The sequence below is a fragment of the Hippopotamus amphibius genome, chromosome 7, assembly GCF_030028045.1.
Source record: "Hippopotamus amphibius kiboko isolate mHipAmp2 chromosome 7, mHipAmp2.hap2, whole genome shotgun sequence".
Taxonomy (NCBI): domain Eukaryota; kingdom Metazoa; phylum Chordata; class Mammalia; order Artiodactyla; family Hippopotamidae; genus Hippopotamus; species Hippopotamus amphibius.
The window spans coordinates 117,507,965-117,533,292 of record NC_080192.1 but is presented as its reverse complement, the minus strand read 5'-3'; the positions used below and the strand labels follow the sequence as shown (position 1 = coordinate 117,533,292).

General features: G+C 38.1%; 1 protein-coding gene across 2 annotated transcripts in view; it reads right to left on the bottom strand.

Annotated features, from left to right (window-relative positions):
- The window catches only part of CDKL4 (cyclin dependent kinase like 4), a 46,542-nt gene extending 21,214 nt beyond the window's left edge, over window positions 1-25,328 (bottom strand). For both annotated transcript variants that reach the window (XM_057742136.1, XM_057742137.1), the window contains exons 1-3: window positions 25,210-25,328; window positions 7,189-7,412; window positions 4,049-4,170 (exon numbers count right to left, since the gene is read on the bottom strand). In XM_057742136.1, the coding sequence (XP_057598119.1) occupies window positions 4,049-4,170; window positions 7,189-7,356 (290 nt within the window). In that variant the 5' untranslated portion in view covers window positions 7,357-7,412; window positions 25,210-25,328. The remainder of the gene's footprint in view (window positions 1-4,048; window positions 4,171-7,188; window positions 7,413-25,209) is intronic.

The window sequence follows — 25,328 nt, the reverse complement described above, 5'->3', positions numbered from 1 at the left end:
ATTGAAACGTGACACTTGGGAGTATTCACAGAACTAAAAGCATCCCAACTTCCTGCCAAAGTTCTCTTCTCATGTGAAGTAGCCCCCAAACTTGTGTGATGAGGTTGGGTTTGCCTTGTTGAGACCTCCTAATGATCTCACCTGGGACAGTTGTGTTGCGTGGTGGGGGGAGGGGGGGTGCCAGTTCCACCCCTCAAGGTCTGCAAACCCTGACCAAAGTCAGATCCCAGCATGTCCCAAGGGGACTCTTAGAAAGTCAAAGAGGGGAAAAGAAGATTTCATAGCAAAAAGAACTATAAAATCTTGCTAATTGATACTGGAATATGTATGTAGAAATGGATTTCATCAGTGTAGGACCAGAGAGGAGGAAACACTATTTTAGACTGGGCAGATTATAACAGTATAATCAGTGAACCTGGTTTCAATAAACTACCTTGAGCAGCTAAGAGTGAGTCTAGTTGATTGCTGAATTGGTTGATTGGAACCTGGACTAAATGGTTGCCTGTGCCAAAGAAAGCTGCAATGCCAGAAATTCGTTAGCAAAATGAGGAGGAAGAAATCCAAAGTTTTGAGGAGACAGGAGTGTTGGAGAGGATTTATCACATGCAACATGCTCAGCTACGCCCCAGCTATGTCTCCCCAAAGTACTGAATGGTAGTGCTAACTTATGCTCGTCCCCAGATCTACAGTATTGCTTTCAGTTTTCTATTTTGGTAAAGAAACAGCATGCCAGACACTTCTGCTAGGCTCCTTCTACCCCAATAGCCTTCATTCCTTGGATCAGAGCCAACTGGCTCTTTTTCCATTTGCTAGTGTATCTATTTCCACTATCCAGTTAGGGAATGGGGAAATAACCCCAAGGATGGATTCGTGGACCTACTAGGATTACCATGAGATGGACTGAAGTCAAAATTTCTTTGCCACCTGACTCTCACTAAGCTGCCCATCCCCCCCCAGAACTGGTGAACCACAGTGGCTTTCAAACTGATTGGCTTTACTTCAGAGCACTGTCCAGAAATTCCTGAAAAACTGGGTAGCTCTCTTTTCCCAGTACACAACTATCCTGGTAAATGGCCACAAACCATTCTGGGGTCTGAGAGGAAGAATTAAGTGCATACATTGATGTTATTGCAGGGCTGTTCCCCAAGGACAGCTGACTCCCCTTTATTTGTGAGGCCCTGGGTCTGAGAACTGTCCATTATGGTGACTCAAGCCAGGCCTCTAGTCACTAGTTTATGTAGAACAAGTAGAACCTCGGCGACCTGCCCATCTGTTTTGGTGTGGGAGGACCCGTCGTCACACCAAACCATTCTGATCACCACTATGGCTCTACTGCCTATTACGGTAACTTTTGGATGTGAAGCACTCCTTCTTGCCCTCTGTCATCCGGGGATCCCATCATCCCCAGGAAATCAGGAAGCCATTTCAAAGGAAGGCTCTCCCTCCTTCATCATCTGGGACCTGATGCTGGTGCTCTTCTAACTAATGCATTTCTTAATGCTCATGATTCACTGCCTTCCCTCCACCAACGCCCAGCCACAGTCTTGCGGGAAAGTATGTATGATCGGTTAACTGAGGAAGAAATTAAGCCTTTCCTATGTCAATTACACTTCAGTAAAGCTGAATTTAAAAAAAAAAAAAAAGAAATTGAAACCTGATTTACAGATGTACATGATGTGCTGTTGCCAGCCAGAAGTGGATCGCTGTAGTTTTATAAACCCACACGGTAGCTTCATAGCCTGATAATCACTTATAATTGTTCCTTTGTATGTCTGGTTCTTCATCAGATTTTAAGCTTCTTGAAGGGAGGATTAGTGCATTATGTATGGTACAATGACAGTGAAGGGAATCCTTCCTGTTGGTAGGGGGGTAATTTCTTTTTTTTTTTAAGAACTTTTATTGAGATACAATTGACATACAATAAGCTGCATATATTTAAAGTGTACAATTTGATATTTCTTTTCTTATTAGTAATGTATATATGGCAATCCTAATCTCCCAATTCACTCCCCCCCAACCCCCCCACCCCCACTCCGCTTTCCCCACTTGGTGTCCATATGTTTGTTCTCTACATCTGTGTCTCTATTTCTGCCTTGGAAACCGGTTGATTTGTACCATTTTTCTACATTCCGCATATATATGTTGATATACGATATTTGTTTCTCTCTTTCTGACTCACTTCACTCTGTATGACAGTCTCTAGGTTAGGGTGGTAATTTCTACCACATTACAAATTAACTTACCTATTGTACCTTTCTTTCTTTTTTTCTTTTTTTTCCTTGGCTGTGCTGCACAGCTTGTGGGATCTTAGTTACCTAACCAGGGACTGAACCCATGCCCTCGGCAGTGAAAGCAAGGAGTCCTACCTACTGGACCGCCAGGGAATTCCCTCCTATTGTATCTATTTTGAACACAGAAGGATCTTAGAGAATGGGAATAGATTATTTTAAATTTAATCAGGTGATTCCAGTTACAGTTGCTTTAAATACATGTAGTTTCTTTTTTTTTTCTTAGAATTATTTATTTATTTATTTATTTTTTTGAGGTACACCAAGTTAAATCATCTGTATTTATACACATATTCCCGTATTCCCTCCCTCCTCAACTTCCCCCCACCCTCCCTGTCCCAGTCCTCTAAGGCATCTACATAGGTAGATATGAAATTATATTAATTCTCTATCTGGCAAATAATTTACCCAATTTGCCCCTTCTTTTTTAGTTTTGTTCATGGTGCTTTTTTGAAAAGGAATCTCTAAAACTAATATGATTCACTATTTGGCAGTTGAAGTTCCCTTTCTTCTTTAAAAAACTTTTTGGTTTAGGGACTTCCCTGGTGGTCCAGTGGTTAAGACTCAGTGCTCCCAATGCAGGGGGCCCAGGTTCAATCCCTGGTAGGGGAACTAAGATCCCACACGCCCGTGTGGGTGTGGGGCGGCCAAAAGATTTAAAAAACAAAACAAAAAAAAACACGTCTTGGTTTAGTCTAACTTTTTCAAGTTAAAAAAACCCCACTGGCATTTTGATTAGATTTTTGTGCAATAAATAAATAAATCAGGGAGGCAGAGTCTTTATAATAACGAATACTTTCATCCAGAAATATATGTTCATTTAAATAAAATCCTTTATGTACCTCAATTAAGTTTTGTAACTGTCTTTAGGTAGAGTCTGAACGATTCTTTTTATCTTTACTCCTAAACTCTTTTGTTGCTGGTATTTGAATGGGATCTTTTTCCACTAGAGTTTCCAAAGTGCTGATTGGTACAAAAACTGTTAATTTCTGTGTGTGGAATTTGGAGTGCTGTAGTCACTCTACCGAACTCCATTAGTTTTAATAACTCTTTAGGCAATTCTGTTAGATTTCGTTGAACAATAATATGGTGCAAATAATGTCAATTTTATCTCACGTCCCAAAATTATATATCCTAATTGTTTTTCTTAGGACCTTACATGGACTTGACCTTTCACGTCTTGTTTCTCACTTTAATGAGTTTCTTCAGTGTTTTATCATTGAATATAAAATTAGCTGTTTATTTGAAGAAGTTTTGTGTGTGTGTGTGTGTGTGTGTGTAAAGAAAGGATTTTAGTCCTAGTTTGCTAAGCTTTTTTTTTGTTTGCTTGTTTGTTTTTTTAGTAATCAGGAAAGGATGTTGAATTTATTAACTGCCTTTTCAAATTTTATCAAACATATGAATTTTTTCTCATTTAACCTATTAGTGAATTATATGAATACATTTCCTAATATTCAACTGTGCGTCATTCCTTGAATTCAGACAATCCAAATGTAATTTAGCCTTGAAATACACTGTGATTTCCATCTACAGTAGATTTGTCCATTAAATACTATATATTATATTTACTCTAGGTTAATATTTACTCTCGGTTAATGTTCCTTTGCCTTTTGAGCACATCCTAACTGAGATTGCAGAGGGAGAGCCAGCAGATACATCTGGGTAGAGAGGGGCTCAGATTTTAAATCTGCCATAGTTAATTCCACATATAATGAAACTGGGAACCAGCTACACACAATCTCAGTTTCTAGATTACTTACCCGTTTGGATTTCTTTCCAGCTCATGTAAAAGTGTGTGATCACAGTATTCGAAAACCAAATGCATTTTCCTTTTTCTCCTGAATACCTCAATGAGATTCACAAGATTTGGGTGTTTTAATTGCTGCAAAGGAATTAAAATACAAAGTTTGGTGATGTGTTTCTTGTAATAGCTTCTCCCAGACCACTTATAATTTTAAGAGCAGAAGGCCTTCCTCATCATTCTCTCTATATCTCTTGCAGAGAATTTTATTACAATTACACACAAGAGAAACTACTCTTAGTAAGTATCATAGAATCTTAAAGTTGGAAGAAATTTAATAATTTATCTAATGTATCCCATAATAAAGGGCAATCAAGCTGGTTGAGTGTCTGGAGATAGCACATAAAGTACAACTTAAAATATAAGCACTAAAATAAAAAAATACTTTGTGCATTTAGTGGAAATTCTAAATATACAAGTCATAAAATGACCAGAATATAGAATGGTAATGGAATTATTGAGCAAAAGACTCTAAAAGTCATCAATACCCATTTAGCTTACATATTGCCATGGGTTTTGTGTGAATGTCAGCTGGATTTAAACCCAGCCTGGATTTTAGGGTTGGATCTCAGAAATACTAGATCTCAACCTTCAAATCTCATTAAACTGCATATTCTAGGAGTCCCTACAGTTAGTCTGTGTTTTAAATTTATTTACCATATTTCCAGCTCTGTTCTTTGAGTCCCTTGTTCTCTCTTATGCTTAGATGTTTAATCTGTTAAATTCAATTCCCAAACTGAAGCATTTCACAAGGCAGCCTCTGTTTAATGTTGCAAACCAAAGGAAAAACCCTGATTAAGTAAAATAATCTATCATTAAAGTAACTACATAATTTGTATCCAACTGGGGTAATGAGCGTAAACCAGGGCTGTCCCAGGAGAATCAGTACGTGGCCACCCTGCCTTTAGGTAAGGTGACCGTATAATTCTGCATATGAACCAGTATGCTTTCAAAAGAAGATGCTAACCAGACAAAAAGGGAAGCTAACTAGACTGAACACTGGGACAAAAGCTATAGACCAGGACATCTGATCACTCCTACTTATAACTCATCTTCCTCTTGTCTTCCCAGCATAGAAGACACATCGACTTCCCAAACCCTTGGTAGCTGAAAGCTATATAAAGAGAGAGAATGCAGTATTTTGTATACAGTAGAAGCTCAATAAATATTGTGCAGGCCCAGTAGAGAGTCTTAAGTACGGGGACTTACACAGTATCCTCTCCATCGTCTGTAAACACAACTTGATGGAAAAAAAGAAAAACAACAACAACAACATCACCCTGTGATCCCGTGCCTGCTCCTCAACAGCGTGGGGAAGGGAGTCCATGACACGTTAACGGTGTGCCCAGAGCACCGCACCAATGTGTTTTCTATGTGCTCCCCTGCCTAAAAGAGCAGAAGGGCACACCGTGGAGGAAACAGGTCACAGAGGTAAGCAGGCTGCTTTGTGCTGAGGCCAAAACTGCAGAATGGGAGTGGAAAAGTCTCCACCAGGAGAGTCAGGGACTCACAGATGCTACAGTGGGATGCGGCGGCAAGGTTTAACCTGGTCAAATCTCCTATCTTTGGGTAGATCAGCAGTTTATATCTTCTTCGCAAATCAAATAACTTAGCCCAGAAAAACAGTGACTTGTCTAAGGTAAAACAGGTAAGGAGGAGGGGGAAATCAAAGCAAACTGAAATAACAGGAGCATGGGAGGAAAGTCAGGTAGATTTATCACCGAAGGGAGCTCTTCAGGGCACACATGAGTGAAACATGCCAGAGGCAGGGAAGATGTACCTTCTGAGAGCCATTACTGGAGACCAGTGTGAGTGGGAATCTGGCTATTTCTTACCTTCAAGCGCACACTCAAATTGGGCACTTGTAACCCAGGAGGTGCTGCCTGAGCATTAACTTTACTGGGAGACTTGGAAGGGGGTGGATAAAAAGCATCTTCTATTAGAAAACAACCCGTTGCCAGGTTCAGACACACCCTGCAGCTTAACTCTGTGATGAGCCGGCTGTCTGACCAGCGCTCTCTGCTGGCTACAAGGTAACAGGGAACTGTTTTTAAAATCACGATGGATGTGCTCTTGAAACCTCCGTGCATATCAAATTATATGTCAAACAAAACACTAAAACTTTGTAGTTGAGGAAATCTGCTACAAATCATACGCGAAAGGGCAGATAATGTAATAATTATTATCTCGCTTTAAAAATTGGATTTCTGGGGTTTTCCTAAAAACAGATTGACGCACTTCAAAAGTAAAGGTCAGCTGTGTGTTCTTGAGGAGATCACCATTTTGCTGTGCAAAGTGTGGTCCACAGATGAGCAGCATCGGTGCCACTGGGGAGTTTGTTAGAAGCACAGACTCTCAGGCCGACCCCAGACCTCGACTCAGAATCTGCGTTTCCACAAGGTCCCCAGGGGATTCTGATGCATGTTAATGGTTGAGAAGCACGGCCCTCTGCCTCAGTTTCTTCCCTGATAAAGTAAGGGTGCTGGATGAGAAGTATCTCTAAGTTCTCTTATGGCTCTAAAATCATACAATTTTTAGGATAAGAAAAAATTTACATTGAGGACTTGTGAATCTTACATATCCAATCCTATCAGAGTAAAAACAACTTAAAAGCTTTGCGTATAATGTGTACACATAGCGGGGCTGAGGGGTGGGATTCAATATGCCTAGGAACCAGTGCCGGGGACCAATCCACATCTGTGCCTACACACAGCCCTGTGGGCCCCTCTGTGCCACAAAATGCTCTTTTAGTTGCTGGTTTATGGGGACAAGGCTTTGGGAGAGGGTTGGGGATGGGGGTGGGGGGAAGGCCAGGGCTGAAGGGGAGGATAAACACTGGGATGAGAGGACTTAGGACAGTGAATATTTACCAACCGGAACAGAACTTCAATATTTTAACAATCTATAGCTGTACTCATATTAGCATTTAAACATCAAAGTGGCCAAAGTCCAAAGTGATGGTCAATGTGCACAGTGGCTGATACAAAGAAATTTAAGTCCAATGGAAAAAAAAAATCACTTTAAAATGCTTTGTAATTTTGGCATAGCCATTTCACCCAGTGCCGTGATAATACAGACGTCCAGAAGAAGTTAACCTACCTTCAACATGCGGATTTCTCTTAGAGCTATTTTCTTAACCACGGGGTCATCTTCAGATTCCACAAATTTTTTAATAGCTACCACTTGTCCAGAGGTTTTGTTTCTGCATTTGAATACAACCCCATACGACCCCTCTCCAATTTTAGCTAATTTTTCATACGTCTCCATTTGAGTTGAAGTGACTTAAATTACTGTATTGATTGACTTGCAGTTCAGTGTTGCACCTGGAAAATAAGATGACCCAGCTTAATCACGTTCCAAGGACAGCACTCTCACAGTGTACTACGTAAAACTAATTCGCCCAGGATGCCAAAGGTTTATTTCCACTTAATTTTAAATACACCTAAAAATATCTGGACATTATTTGGTTAATTTAGTTCAGTCCTATGGAGTTATTCCAGCTACTGCAAAGATTCCACATATGTTTCTTACAATGGGTCTGTGTGTACTTTGGTTGAACTAAAAGAATTTATGGAAGGGAACCTTATCCAATCTATTGTAGTCATTATCCTCAAGAAAATTATTAAAATATGATGCTGCAAAACCCAGCTGAAGGAACACTGCATTCTCTCGGGTACGGTGTTTCTCGTTCCCTTTCTAACCCATGTGGATACTGCCGAGATTAGGAAGAGTGGAGGACAGGACATGGTACAAAGTGCTCTACTGCCACCTGGTGGAGAGAAGAAAGAGGGCTGTTGAACAAAGCAGCTATTAAAAACAACAAAATCTACTTAGAGCGTCATTTACTGCCCTTAAGCTTTTACATGTATGAAGGAACAGATCCTTAAATTCTTAGATCCTAAAGAAAATAATAATAAAGCACAAAAATGGGAACAGCTTTCTCTAATTCTTCATGAATGCTTTCATATCCATAGTGACTTCTATGGAAATACTAGGTTTGATTTTTCTCTCGCGCGCGTTATGCATTCATAAATTTTGTGGTAGCTGGTTTACATGCTAAATAACAGATAAGGCCAACATAATTAAGTATATCCATCTAGCAACTAAAAATACACAAATTCTAAATAATGTCAACAATCCCACCCCAGAATCTTGTTGATACAATCTAACGGTAATTATAATAGTTAGCAATTAAATACCATTGTTCTATGTAAATTACATATAATCTGCACAAATATTTTATGAGGCAGCTGTTATTTTTATTCAATTACACAGATGAGAAAACAGGCACAGTGAAGCTAGCATGGGATAAGAACCCATGCAGTCGGGTTCCAGAGATTATAATTTGAATCACAACACAATACTGCCTCTCAGTGAATTCAAAAGAATGCACAATTTGAAGAACCACTTTATCCAGGTGTTAGGATTAATGAAATGGCAAGTGAAAGAGCTGACCACTTTTAAAAATTCTCATATTTCAAATGAGTATACTTTTTTTCACTATTACTCAGTCTTTTCCACCTATTATGGATGATAATTATGGATATATTATTATTATTATCTCAGTGGAGAAAGAAATCATCTACTCTTGCTTGCAACCATAAAGATAGATGACTGGGAAAAGTGTTTAAGAGGTAAAGGACTACTACTGTACTCTTTTACAAACACTATTTCATTGTTATTGTCGTTGATTTTATTCCTCTCTTATAAAAGGAAGAAAACTTAAGTATACACATTCAAGTAACACATGGAAAATCCATCACAGGTTATAGCCTGAAAATTCTATTAATTATACTGTATTTAAAAATAGGTATTATCTTAAAGGTATTAAGATACAAGCATGCATACATTTGTCTCTCTGCAGCCAAGAACAAGGTGACTGGGAAGAGGACGGAAGAAAGGGCATTTGCTTTAGAAAGTTATTGGTAACAGAACTTTGTAGATTTATGAATTTAACCTACTTGATGAGCACTTTGGTTACTGAGGGAAGTTTTGAATATGCCAAAAAAACTTAATTATGAAGTTTTCGTCTATGTGTTATTTTATTTCTCTCAAGTAGGTGATCCGATCTGCTGATCTATGATTTTCTTTTTCTTTCAACAGGTTCAATAATGATTGATTGCTCAGACTAATATTTAGATCTCTGTCACATCAACCAAACTGCTGAATACAATAAAATAAAGCACCAGAAAATAGTTCTTTACCTGGTAACATCATGATATTATCTGTTTTCTAAAGCCCTTATATGTTCGTAGGCAGAACTTAGAGCAAGGCAGGAATTCCACAAAGGAATTTATGACTCTAATTCTAGCTTGCTAGGACTCCACCAGAGTTTATAGAAGTGGTAATTCCTGATCTCTTACATGAGGTCCAGACCAAATATCTCACTGTTTGATGAACATCGCCACACGAATGGACAGAACCATCTCAAAATCAGTACATTCTCAGCCAAATGCCTTCTTTCCTATCCTCTATGCTCACCCAAAGTTCACAAACCTGCTCCACACAGTTTCTAAATGGCTTGTCAAGATATGCACAGTGAAAACGTGGAGGCAGTCGAGGATGGCAACAGCTGCTTAAATCGAATCTCTCTTCATGTACCATTCACAAAGCTACACAAGTCAACCAGAACAATAAAACCACGTAAGTCCAATGCTTTCCACATTACAAGAAGACAGAGGAATCTACAAACCTAAATAGAAAAGTAAACCCCTAATTCTGGAGGGAGAACTTTTGAGCTGCCATCACAAGCCATTGCAGAGAGCAAAGATAGGAGTGGGGTGGGATCTGGAAAAACTATAAAGAAGAGAGAAGAGAAAAAGAAGGGCCTAAAATAGACTTAGAATCACTCCTCAGAAGAGAAAAATATATTACAAGTGCAAAAGTACTGAAAGTGTCCTGGTATATCTGAGCATTCACTACAGGGATGTGACTTAAAAGTTCAAGGGTATTGAGGAGGCATCTGTCAGCGTGCACCACTCTTGGGGAAGAGAAGGTTAAGAGGGAAGGGAGAGGCTTATCCAGTCTCTGCTGGAGACTACATAAGTGAAGGGAAAAAGAAACAAGAGGATAAATTCACGATCCTGCAAGACAAAAGAGAATCCCAAAACTGAAGGACATGCAAATCCTCCTCTCACCACTAAGAGAAAAAAAGCACTACCCAATAAAGAAACTGCACTTTGGTACAGTGACAGAGCAGGCTCCCTTGAACTAGGATGGCTGTCAATTACTGCAAGCCAAAACCTACCCAAGAAATAAAATACAGGAAAGCAATTTCCATACAAAACTATTATTACAAGAAAACAGAAATGAAAATTAAACATCTCAGCTGATAAAAATCATTCTAGGGAGTTCCCTGGAATAGTGATAAGGGAATAAAAAATAGGTTGAGGGAAATCCCTGGTGGTCCAGTGGTTAGGATTCAGACCTATCATTGCCATGGCCCAGGTTTCAATCCCTGGTCAGGGAACTGAGGTCCTGCAAGCTACACAGCAAGGCCAAACAAACAAACAAAAACAAAACAAAAAACCCCAAGCCTTACAAAAACACACACAAAAACAAATCTCCCCCCTCAAAAAAAAAAAACCCCAAACAAAAACAAAACCTAACCATGAAGCAGAGGAAAACTAACACAATATCTGATTTAAATATCCCCTAACAATCATTTGGAGATAGAAAGAGCCACTTTAAATTTGAAACTCAAATAATAAGACCAAATGTTGATGAAAAAATAAAATGATAGTTGATTGAACTCAGGAAAGAAATAGAAAGGAGAATAATCTCAGAAATAGAAACTAAATAACAAGATGCCTATGGGAGAAATAGAAATAAAAATTTAATAATGGGAATTAAAGACAGGCAGAATAGCAATAAAGAGAATACAAATGAGGAGGAAAGAAGGAAGAGAGTTTAGGGACAGTGGTTGACGTGGAAGACAGGCAAAGAAGACACAACAAAGGTATAACTAGAGTTCCTTAAAAGAGAAAAAACAATGGAGCAGAACAAATATTTGAAACTATAAACCAAGAAAAATTTCTGGAAATGAGATCTAAATGTACCTATTGAAAGGGCAATTGGCTAAACTGACTGAGAACAATCAACTCAGAGACATATTTGAATAAAACTATTAAGATAAAGAAAATATTCTCATAGCCTCCAGGCATAAAGACTAAATGACTTTAGTGTAAGAGAATTAGAGTGACATCAAACTTATCAAGAGCAACATACAATGCAAAGTGAAAATGCAGCAGCATTTTGAAGAAATTCAAGGGAAGAAAGAGAAAACCAAGGATTTTAGCTCAGCCAAGCTGTCCTTCAAGTATCAAGGTTATAGATAAGCAGTTTCAAACATGCAAGAATTCCAGGAATATTATATTCATGAGCCCTTCTCAAAAGAAATCTATGAGAGGATAACTTTCACCCAACTAAGCACTGACTGGGAAAACTTCAGCAAAAGGATTTATAGTGAACATTTAATGAATTCAATTAAAGACTATAACAAAGGTAGGTATACAAGTGGAAGAATAATACATAAGTAAAACAGCTTATAGATATTATAAGTTTTGATAATGTAGGAAGTAATGCAACTAAAAATATGTTAAAAGACTGGGGAAAAAGGAAAGCAGAGTAAATTCATTGATAACTGAATAGGTGGGAATTAAAAAAAACACCATTAAAAATACCTGACAAAGAAGAACAAAGAAACCCCAAAGTGAGCAGAAGGAAAGAAATCATAAAGATCAGAGCAGAAATAAATGAAAAAGAAAGGAAGGAAGTCATAGCAAAAATTAATAAAACTAAAAGCTGGTTCTTTGAGAAGATTAACAAAATTGATAAACCATTAGCCAGACTCATCAAGAAAAAGAGGGAGAAGATGCAAATCAACAGAATTAGAAATGAAAAAGGAGAAGTAACAACGGACACCTCAGAAATACAAAACATCATGAGAGACTACTACAAGCAACTATATGCCATTAAATTGGATAACCTGGAAGAAATGGATACATTCTTAGAAAAATACAATCTTGCAAGACTGAACCAGGAAGAAATAGAAACCATGAACAGACCAATCACAAGTACGGAAATTGAGGCAGTGATTAAAAATCTCCCAACACACAAAAGCCCAGGACCAGATGGGTTCACGGGCGAATTCTATCAAACATTTAGAAAAGAGCTAACACCTATCCTTCTCAAACTCTTCCAAAATATCGCAGAAGGCGGAACACTCCCAAACTCATTCTACGAGGCCACCATCACCCTGATACCAAAACCAGGCAAAGATGTCACAAAAAAAGAAAATTACAGACCAATATCACTGATGAATATAGATGCAAAAATCCTCAACAAAATACTAGCTAACAGACTCCAACAGCACATTTAAAAAAATCATACACCATGATCAAGTGGGGTTTATCCCTGGGATGCAAGGATTCTTTAATATACACAAATCAATCAACATGATACATCATATCAACAAATTGAAGGATAAAAACCATATGATCATCTCAGTAGATGCAGAAAAAGCTTTTGACAAAGTTCAACATCCATTTATGATAAAAGCTCTCCAGAAAATGGGCATAGAAGGAAATTACCTCAACATAATAAAAGCCATATATGAAAAACCAAAAGCCAACATCGTTCTCAATGGGGAAAAACTGAAAGAATTCCCTCTAAGAACAGGAACAAGACAAGGGTGTCCACTCTCACCATTACTATTCAACACAGTTTGGAAGTTTTAGCCACAGCAATCAGAGAAGAAAAAGAAATAAAAGGAATCCAAATTGGAAAAGAAGAAGTAAAATTGTCACTCTTTGCAGATGACATGATATTATATATAGAAAACCCTAAAGACTCTACCAGAAAACTGCTAGCACTAACTGATGAGTTTAGTAAAGTAGCAGGATACAAAATGAATGCACAGAAATCTCTTGCATTCCTATACACTAACAATGGAAGAGCAGAAAGAGAAATTAAGGAAACGCTCCCATTCACCATTGCAACAAAAAGAATAAAATACCTAGGAATAAACCTGCCTAAGGAGGCAAAAGATCTGTATGCAGAAAACTTTAAGACATTGATGAAAGAAATCAAAGACGACACAAACAGATGGAGGGACATACCATGTTCCTGGATTGGAAGAATCAACATCGTGAAAATGACTGTACTACCCAAAGCAATTTACAGATTCAATGCAATCCCGATCAAATTACCAATGGCATTTTTCACAGAACTAGAGCAAGAAATCTTACGATTTGTATGGAAATGCAAAAGACCCCGAATAGCCAAAGCAATCTTGAGAAGGAAAAATGGAGTTGGTGGAATCAGGCTTCCTGACTTCAAACTATACTACAAGGTCACAGTGATCAAGACAGTATGATACTGGCACAAAAACAGAAAGGAAGATCAATGGAATAAAATAGAGAACCAAACACATATGGGCACCTTATCTTTGACAAAGGAGGCACGAGTATACAATGGAAAAAAGACAGTCTCTTCAATAAGTGGTGCTGAGAAAATTGGACAGCTGCATGTAAAAGAATGAAATTAGAACACTTCCTAACACCATACACAAAAATAAACTCCAAATGGATTAAAGACCTACATGTAAGGCCAGACACTATAAAACTCCTAGAGGAAAACATAGGCAGAACACTCTATGACATACATCAAAGCAACATCCTTTTTGACCCACCTCCTAGAATCATGGACATAAAATCAAGGATAAACAAATGGGACCTCATGAAACTTAAAAGCTTTTGCACAGCGAAAGAAACCATAAACAAGACTAAAAGGCAACCCTCAGAATGGGAAAAAATAGTTGCCAACGAAACAACAGACAAAGGATTAACCTCCAAAATATACAAGCAGCTCATGCAGCTTAATACCAAAAAAGCAAATAACCCAATCCACAAATGTGCAGAAGACCTAAATAGACATTTCTCCAAAGAAGACATACAGATGGGCAACAAACACATGAAAAGATGCTCAACATCACTAATCATCAGAGAAATGCAAGTCAAAGCCACAATGAGGTATCACCTCACACCAATCAGAATGGCCATCATCACAAAATCTGGAAACCACAAATGTTGGAGAGGGTGTGGAGAAAAGGGAACTCTCCTGCACTGTTGGTGGGAATGTAAGTTGGTACAGTCACTATGGAAAACAATTTGGAGGTTCCTTTAAAAACTACACATAGAACTACCATATGATCCAGTAATCCCACTCCTGGGCATATACCCAAAGAAAACCATAATCCCAAAAGAAACATGTACCATAATGTTTATTGCAGCACTGTTTACAATAGCCAGGACATGGAAGCAACCTAAATGCCCATCAACAAATGAATGGATACAGAAGATGTGGCATATATATACAATGGAATATTACTCGGCTATAAAAAGGGATGAGATGGAGCTATATGTCATGAGGTGGATAGACCTACAGTCTGTCATACAGAGTGAAGTAAGTCAGAAAGAGAAAGACAAATATTGTATGCTAACTCACATATACGGAATCTAAAAATGGTACTGATGAACTCAGTGACAAGAACAAGGATGCAGATGCAGAGAATGGACTGGAGAACTCGAGGTTTGGGAGGTGCTGGGGGGTGAAGGGGAAGCTGAGACGAAGCGAGAGAGTAGCACAGACATATATATACTACCAACTGTAAAACAGATAGCCATTGGGAAGTTGTTGTATAACAAAGGGAGTTCAACTCGAGGATGGAAGATGCCTTAGAGGACTGGGACGGGGGGGGGGGGGACTCGAGGGGGGGGGAGTCAAGGGAGGGAGGGAATATGGGGATATGTGTATAAAAACAGATGATTGAACTTGGTGTACCCCCCAAAAAATAATAAATAAATAAAATTAAAAAAAAATAATAAAATAAATAAATAAATAAAAATTAAAAAAAATATCTGACAAACCAGAGAATAAAAGGTTAAGTAAGAAAACAGGGACTAATTTTAAAAAGTGTTAATCTAGGGAATTCCTTGGTGGTCTGGTGGTTAGGACTCAGCACTTTCACTGCCACAGCCCAGGTTCAATCCCTAGTCAGAGAACTAAGATCCTGCAAGCTGCACAGCATGGCCAAAAAAAAAAGAAAAGAAAAAAATATTAGTCTAAAGGTAACTACTTAAACAAAAATACAAACATTCTTAAATACCAAAAGAAATTAAGAAAATAAAAATCCAACATAATACATAGAGAAACACAGGAAATTTAACATTCTGCACATAATAATTATAACATAAAACAATACAGTAGAATAGATACCAAAATAAGTTGTATCAATAAATATGAATGGGCTGAAGTCATTTATTAAATGACAAAAGATTTTCAATTTGGCTCACAAAGCAAGACCCAACCATAAGTTGTATGCAAGAGACATACCTAAAGTAAAGTGATTCAGAAAGGTTAAAAATAAAACAACAGGCAAAGCTATATGGGACAAAAGGAAAAAATAAGAAAGGAGCTTGTGATCCTGGTATCACAGTAAAATTAAAGCTAAAAAAAAAGTATTACCTATGACAAAAGGGGGCAGTTTTTAATGCTAAGAGCAAAAATTCACAATGTAGATATAGTAGCTCCAAACAACACAACAATTACTGTTATAAAGCAGAAACTCTAGGACACGCAAGGAGACAGGTACAGAAACAAATTAATAATGAGAGACAAACATATCACTCAGTAAAAGACAAGGCAAGTGGACAAAAAATATGTAACTGTGTAGAAAACCTAAACAATGTAATCAGTAAGGTAAATCTTTAGGAGAGATATACATTGAATTTTACACTCTGATGATGTGGAATATACCTTCTCAAGTACATGTGGAATAGTCACAGAAATTAATTATATATTAGTCACAAAGAAAGCATCAGGAGGTTTCAAAAGGTAGAAATATTATAAATAACATTCTGGTCATAAAATATCAAACTAGAAATTGGAACAAAATTTATAAACATAAAATTAAAAAAGATCTACCTAGAAACTAAAAAGTCTTCTAAACACCTCTTGGGTAAAGAGGGAGACACAGGGACTTCCCTGGTGGCACAGTGGTTAAGAATCCACCTGCCAATGCAGGGGACATGGGTTTGATCTTTGGGCCGGGAAGATCCCACATGCCGCAGAGCACTAAGCCCGTGCACCACAACTTCTGAGCCTGCACTCTAGAGTCCACAAGCCACAACTACTGAGCCCATGTGCTGCAATTACTAAAGCCCACGAGCCTAGAGCCCCTGCTCTGCAACAAGAGAAGCCACTGCGATGAGAAGCCTGAGCACCAGAAAGAAGAGTAGCCCCTGCTCGCCGCAACTAGAGAGAAAAGTCATGTGCAGCAATGAAGACCCAATGCAGCCAATAAAATAAATAATAAATAAATAAATAAATAAGAGGGAAACACAAACGAAGCTAATAAAATTTTTAAAAAATGATAATGAAAACACAACATAACCAAATCATTGAGATATATTTAAAACAGTGGTTCTCAACTCGGGGTGGTTTTGGCCCCCAGGGGAATTTTTCAGTGTCTGGAGACATTTTGATTGTTATGAGTATGGAGAGGCCAGGAACGCTGCTAAACATTCCTCAAAGTACTGGACAGATCCTCATGATAAAGAACTGTCTGATCCAAAATGGCAATAATAACATGGTTTGAGGACTTCCCTTGTGGCGCAGTGGTTAAGAATCTGCCTGCCAATGCAGGGGACATGGTTCGAGCCCTGGTCCAGGAAGATCCCACATGCTGAGGAGCAACTAAGCCCGTGTCCCACAATTATTGAGCCTGTGCTCTAGAGCCCTCGAGCCACAACTATTGAGACAACATGCCACGATGACTGAAGCCCGTGTGCCTAGAGCCTGTGCTCCACAACAAGAGAAGCCACTGCAATGAGAAGTCTGCACACTGCAACCAAAAGTAGCCCCCACTCACCACAACTAGCGAAAGCCCATGTGCAGCAACAAAGACTCAATGCAGCCAATAAATAAATAAATAAATAAATAAATTTATATAAAAAATATAAGTAATTATAACATGGTTTGAGGTACCCTGACATAAAGCAGTAAGGAAAAGAAAAGCCAGCGATCAAAACAAACATATACAATAAAAGATAAAAGACTAAAAATTAACAAAGTTCAAAATTAAAAAATATAGAAAAGGAATCACAAAATAAAAATAAAGTGCAAGAGGGCATCCTAGGTGGCACAGTGGTTAAGAATCTTCCTGCCAATGCAGGGGACACAGGTTTGATCCCTGCTCCAGGAAGATCCCACATGCCTTGGAGCAACTAAGCCCGTGTGCCACAACTATTGAGCCCATGTGCTGCAACTACTGAAGCCCATGTGCCTACAGCCCATGCTCCGCAACAAGAGAAGCCACAGCAATGAGGAGCCTGCGCACCACAACGAAGAGTAGCCCCCACTCACCGCAACTAAAGAAAGCCTGTGCACAGCAAAAAAGACCCAACACAGCCAATAAATAAATAAATAAATAAATAAATAAATAAATAAATAAATAAAGTAAATAAAAAATAAAGCACAAGAAAGGAAACAATAAATTAAAACTAAAATTAATAAGGCACAGAATACAAAAAAAAGTAGATCTAATTAATAAACCCAAATCCTGGTTTCCTGAAAAATTTAAAATAGACAAATCATTAACTAACTTAATGAATGAAAAAAAGGAGAAACAACAACAATATGCAAAATAACACGACAAGAGGGAATAATCATCAAAACAGAAGAATTTTTTAAAAATCATGAGACTACCTTGCAGGCATCTATGCAAGTAATTTGAAAACTTGGATGAAATGGATAACTTCCTAGAAAAATAGAGTTTACCAAAATTTGCCCAATTAGGGATTAAGTTATTAAAAAAAAAAAATCCCACAAAAAAGCACAAGGGGTCAGACTTTGACTATGGTGGGGTAAAGAGATTGGCAAATCTTTCTAAAACACAAGTATAAGACCAAGCATCGAGGATGGAAGATGCCTTAGAGGACTGGGGCAGGGAGGGTGGTGGGGAATCGAGGTGGGGAGTCAAGGAAGGGAGGGAATACGGGGATATGTGTATAAAAACAGATGATTGAACCTGGTGTACCCCCCCAAAAAAAAAATTAAAAAAAAAAAATAAATAAAAAGACCAAGCAAAAGTATCCAAAAAACAAAAACAACAATTTTAAGGATCTGGAAATGGAGCAAAAGCAATAAGCAAATGGAGAAGTATTTATTTATAAATTGCTAGAATTCCACTTAAGAACAGTGGGAATCTGGGGCTTCTTGCCTGAGGCTGCTGCCATACATCCTCTACCCTGAACCCCCACTTAATGAGTGTAGCAGTATTACCAGGGTGGACTGGCCATGAGCCAGCATCCTTACTCCCAGCCTTGTGTTTGCTATGGCTCAGATGCTGAAAACCAGTGACAGCGATGTCAGTAAAATTCTTGCAAATTTGGTATCAAATGGGAAAGAAACCAATTTTTCAACCCTGAAAATGTGGTTCTAGTTGGGGTAAGGTGTGAGACTAGTCAGAAATTTATGAGAAGACCCTAAAAATGAAAGAAACATAGAAGGGCTAGATTAGCTTTCCACACATCTCTGGCTAACTGGAAAACTATGGGCACACACAGGAAAGACCTGAGAAAGCCTCAAGAAAAGTTAAAGTTGTGCAGGTTTGAGGACTAACTGAATTTAGAATGCAGTCTCCAACTCACACACTGATCCACTACAAGAGGTGAAAGACTTATGGGTGGAGGTGTTTGAGTACCACCACTGCCCAAATTAATGGTGACCACTAAGCTATGCAGACAGTGGTGACTTCTAGAAAGCCAGGCTAAAAAAACAGAAAACTGAACAGAGACATTAGCAGCTATACACTTAGGAGGAGATAGCTTCTGGAATATAGGCAGTTTGCAAAAACAAAAACCAATCCATTAAGAAAAGAAAAAACCCTCAGGGGAGAAAATCAGAATCCAGAATTTCTGGATAATATTTATCCAAATGTCCAGTTTTCAATAAAAAAAATTATGAGACATGCTAAGAAAAAGGAAAGTGTGACCACTATTCAGGAAAAAAGTCAATAAAAATGAATTCTGAGTGAATCCAGGGGTTAGATTTTGGTGACAAAGACTTCAAAAGCAGCTATTATAAATATGTTCAAATAACTTAAGAAAATTATAATTTAAAGAGTTTAAGGGAAATATGACAATGACTCAATAAATAGGGAATATCAACAGAAAAATGAAAAGTATGAAAAAAAGATAAATGGAAATTTTAGAGTAAAAAAATATAATTGAAATAAAAAATTCACTAGATGGATTCAACAACAGATTTGAGATGGCAGAAGACAGAATCAGTAAATCTGAAAATAGATTAATAGAAAGTGACCAATATGAAATATAGAAAAAAGACTGAAGATGAGCAGAGCCTCAGAGACGTGAGACAAAAAGCAACAGTACCAACATATATATAATGAGATTCTCAGAAACAGAGGCGGGAAAGGGGCAGGAAAAAAATATTTGAAGAAAAAAATGGCCAAAACCTTTCTAAACCTAATGGAAAACACTAATTATAGATTCAAGAAATTTAATAAATCCCCAAATAGGATAAACCTAGACACATCATAGTCAAAATTCTGAAAACCAAAGAGAATATAGCAAAAACAGTGAGAGAGAAACATTCACATACAAGGGAACAGCAATATTCTTGCTGATTGACTCTTTATCAGAAAAACAATAGCAAAAAATCAATAAAACAAAAAATTCATTCTTTAAAAAGATTAGCAAAATTAATGGACCTTTATCTAAATTGGCTAAGAAAAAAGAAAAATTACCAAAATCAGAACCACCCTACAGAAGAAGTTAAAAAGATTAAAAGAGAATATCATGAACAATTTTATGCAACCAAATTAGACAACTTGGTTGAACAAATGCCTAAAAAGACACAAAATACCAAACTGACTTGAGGAAGAGTAGAAAATCTGATTACACCCATAAAAAAATAAAGAAACTGAATTGGTAATTAAAAATCTACCCACAGAGAAAAGCCCAGGCTCAGATGGCTTCATAGATGAATTCTATCAAACACTCAAAGAAGAATGAATACCAATCCTTCACAAACTGTTCTGAAAACAATAGATCATTACTTTCATGGACAAAAGAATCCTTAACAAAATAATTAACATAAACATATAAAGTGGACATATGCCACTAAGAGGGATTTATCTCAGGAAAGCAAGGTTGGTTTAATATCTGAAAATCAATAATGTAAAACACCATATTAATAGAATAAAAGACAAAGGACATGGTTGTCGCAGTAGATATGACAAAAATCCAACACCCATTTACAATAAAAATCTCAACAAACTGTAATAGAAGGGAACTTCCTACAGAGCCTCTATGAAAAAACCTACAATTAGCATCATGCCTAATGGTGAAAGACAACATTTTCCTCCTAAGATTGAGAAAAAGATGACTGCTTGCACCACTTCCGTCTAACATTGTTTTGAAAGTTCTCACTTTCAAAAGTGAGAAAGTGCAATAAGTCAAGTAAAGGAAATTAAAAGTCTATAGACTGGAAATGGAAAGAAAAACTGCCATTATTTGGAAATCGCATGCTACTGTATATAGAAAATCCTAGTGAATCTACCAATAGCTACTATAACTAATGAACCAATTAGCAATGTAGTAGGATATAAGAGCAATATACAATAAAAATTATATTTTTATGTACTGGCAACAAATAATTTGAAAATGAAGTTAAAAAAATCAATTCCACTCACAATAAAATCAAAAGAGTAAAATATTTAGGGATAAATTTACCCAGTGAAGTGCAAGACCTGTCCACTGAAAATTAAAACACTGCTGAGAGAAACTAAATTAGATCTAAATAAAAGGAGAAAATGCCATGGTCATAGATAGGAAAACTCAATAAGATGTCAGTTCTCCATAAATTCATCTATAGATTAAATTCAGTCCCTATGAAAAATTAGGCTTTTTTGGGGGGTAAAAATTGACAAGATTTATCTAAGATTTATATGAAAATGCACAGGACTCAGAAGAGGCAAAACAACTTGGAATAAGAACAAACTTGGAAGACATATTACCTGACTTCAAATTTTACTATAAAGTTATGGCAAATTAAGAGAGTATGGTATTGGCTTAAGGATAGACATATATATCAATGGAACAAACGAGAGTCAAGAAATAAACCCTTTGATTAATGAGCAATTGATTTTGACAAAGATGCCAAGGCAATGTAACGAGGAAAGAATTTTTTTTTTCATCAAACAATGCTAGGATGATTGGTATAAGCAAAAGACCAAAAATAAAAACAAAAAACTTAGCTACCTCACTCAACATATCAAAATTAATTCAAAATGGATCACAGAACAAAATGTAAGAGCTAAAACTATACAACTTATAGGAAAAAACATAGGAAAAAAATCTTTGTAACCTCATTAGGCAAAGTTATCTAAGATATGACATCAAAAGCATGGTCCATAAAATAAATAATTGATAAAGTAGAATTCATCAAAATTAAAATATTTTGCTCTTCAAAAAAAAATGTTCCATTATGAAAATGAAGACAAGCCACAGACTGAAGGAATATATTAGCAAATCATATATCTGATAAAAGATTTGTATCCAGAATACCTAGAGCACTTATACAACCCAATAGGAAGTCAATCCAATTAAAAAATGGACAGGGACTTCCTGGCTGTCCAGTGGTTAAGAATCCACGCTTCCAATGCAGGGGGTGTAGGTTTGATCACTGGTTGGGGAACTAAGATCCCACATGTCACATGGTGTGGCTGGTGGGGGAGTGTGTGCGTGGGGGAAGATCTGAATAGACATTTCACCAAAGAAGATGCACAAATGTCTAATAAGCACATGAAAGGAGGCTAGTAGCCATGTAGCCATTAGGGAAATGTAAATTAAAACCACAATAAGAAACCACTACATACCCACTAGAAGGGTTAAAATCCACACAACTGATAATATCAGGTATTGATGAAGATATGTAGAAACTGGAGCTCTTACACATAAATGGTTGGAATGTAAAGTGGCCCACTCCCATTGCAAAACAATTTGGCAATGTCTTAAAAGTTAAAACAGCAATTCTACTGTTTGGTATCTACCTAGGAGAAATAAAAGAATATGTTTGCACAAAGACTTGCATGTAAATATCTATAGTATCATTATTCATAAAAGCCTCAAACTGAGAGCCAACCAATGTCCATCAATTGATGAATGAATATCCATGCAATGAAATTCTACTCAGCAATGGAAAGGAACAAAGCACTGATACATGCTATAATCTGATAAACATTAAAAAAAAGAGAAAAGAAAAAAGCAAATACAATGCTATGTGAGAAAAGCCACACACACACAAAATACATATATGATTCCATTTACATGAAATTTCTAGAAAAGGCAAATGAGCCCCTGAGAAGGACACAGCAGCTCCTCTGTGATATTTTTGCCAAAAATGCAAAACCTGAATATAATTATGAGGAAACAGTAGACAAAGCCAAAGTGAAGACCATTCTACAAATAACTGGCCTGTGTTCTTAAAATATATCAGTGTCATATGGGACATCCTTGGTGGTCCAATGGTTAAGAATCCGCCTTCTGATGCAGGGGACTCAGGTTCGATCCCTGGTAGGGGAACTAAGATTCTACACACCTGGGGCAACTAAGCCCGCATGCTGCAACTACTGAGCCCGCATGCTCTAAAACACGCACCACAACGAGAGGGAAGCCCATGCACCTCAACGAAAGATCCCTCATGCCGCAGCTAAGACTCGATGCAGCCAAATAAGTAAATAAATATTTTTAAAAATCAAGGTCATAAAAGACAAAGGTCAAAGTACTGTTCCAGACTGAAGGAGACTGAAGAGATGTGAAAACACAATGTAATGTGTGACCTGGAACTGGATCTTGGAATGGGGGAAAAAATAACCATAAGAATCATACTAGGAAAAAAAGGAATCATACTACGATAACCGGCGAAACCTAAATGTTGACTGCAGATCAGATATCAAATTTCCTGATTTTGGTCATTTTTACTGTGGTAATATAAGAAAATGTCCTAGTTCTTAGGAAATATACACTGAACTATTTAAGGGTAAAGGAACATGATGTCTGCAACTTACTCTCAAATGGTACAGAAAAATTAATATGCATATATATATTCACACACACAGAGATAAGGGAAATGATAAAATATATAGAGCAAAATGTAAACAGTGAATAAACATATGGGAGTTACCTGTACTATGCTTGCAGGTTTGAAATTATATCAAAATACAGCTATTTTTAAAACCTATATAAAGTGGGACTAAAGTGTCAAATCACTTTTCTTCTGCATATCTACTTCAATTACAACAAAAACATCTTTCTCAAACATCAATAGTACCTGGTATTGTCCTTTCTCAAAAATGGCTATGGCTTCTACTGCCACAGAGGAAAGTTCAAACTGTAGCATGATATTCACAGTCCTTTCCACCCTGGTCCCAATGTACCCTTCCCTCAGTGCTTCTCAGCTTCTTCCCCAAACACTTTCAGGTCTCTAAGTCTCTGCTTACACCATCCGCCGCTTGGAAGGTTTGACCCCGGAATCCTCTTCATCTTTTGCAGTTCAACTCAAATGTCTTTTCCCCTTAGCCTTCCCCAATCCCCAAAGGCAAGCTCCTTCTCTCCACACATACTAAGTTAACAACTTTCCCCACTCCTTTTTTACACATTATTTATGACACCCAGTTTGCCTTGTTTGCCCACTGTCTGGCACGTACTAGGTGCTCGGCCTGTCTGTTGTAGTGCTACCATAATTTTATTCTCTAACCTTCCACTAAATATGTACCTTTCTTCTTTAAGCAAAGGCAGTAATACATTTTGATCCCTAATATAGTACCTGGGCAGGAAATCAAGATGAAACAGTGAGATAGCTATTTGCAGGAAACAGATGAAATTGGTTGAAAATATTTTTCATAGTCCTTAGTCACCTTCAATCTGAACCTATGTACCTCTTGGCTACAGGGCCTTCTGATTTCAGAGTTAGCAAATATTTGACTATTAAGTTAACGAAGTTCTGTATACAAAGGCAAAAGCAGGTATAGACTCCGGTCGATTGGTGAATACAGGAAGGCAGACAGATAGATGCTTGAGTGGGTCATTAAATCCTTTCAAAATTTTCTATTTAACTTCCTTAGTCTTGAGGATTTGCAAAAGGAAACAGAGAAAACACTTGAACGCAGGTTACTTTCCATGATTGTATCACAAAAGCAGGACATGAGGGCTCAAGTCAGCCTTTAAAGAATACATTGAGAGAAGAACAAAATTAAGAAAGGGAGAGGAAATGGGGTGAAAGAACACCTTAATTTCCTAATCTAAACGTTAATAGGCAACTCGTGTGAACAGTGGCGCTAGGAACGAGGGCTGTGGAAGGAGATCTTTTCAAGAGCAGGCCAGACCAGTTATGGATTCTACAGACTAAAAGTCACAGTCTGCTATGTTATTATTGTTTCCAATGCAACCAAACATGTATTTATGTTTAATAAAATTGACCAGGAAAATGGGTTCAAAAACCATTCTCATGTCTTACAAACATAATACTGAATCGCAGAACTTCAAAAGTACACACTACACCTGTTTACAAACTTGTCTTGGTGATAGTACAATCGGATTAACTGAAAGCATCCCCAGAAAACCAAACACCATATAATTTACATAATCCAAGCAACGAATTTTGTTTAAAAGCCTCACCCTTCGCGTGCACACACGACAGATCTGGAAGTCTGGCACCACCCATTGATTTCCAGGCCTCTACACCAGTCTCCACCCGACATTTAACGGCAGTCCTGCTCCTCGGCCACACAGGGGTCTCGCAGAGCGCAGCCGCTCCGCTGCCCACCCACCTCTCGTGCCACCGGCGGGGGCCGCCGTCACCTCTAGCCCCTCGCCCCACCCCTGCCTGTCCCTCCAGAGGCCGTCGAGCGGGAAGGCTGCCCCGCTCCCCTTCTCTCAGGGAACTCTCCGCTCCCTGGGAGCCTCCATCCCGACTCCACTTCTCTCTCCATCTCCCGCGGCGCCGACCCTCCTCCCAGCCGGCCCCCGCACTTACGACGCGGACGGGGCGACGGCGACGGCGACACCGCCTCGAGCAGCCTGACAGCCCCAGCCCCGCGCGGGGCGCTGTGCGCGGGCAGCCCCGGCGCAGCGACTCCCGAGCGCCACCGCCGC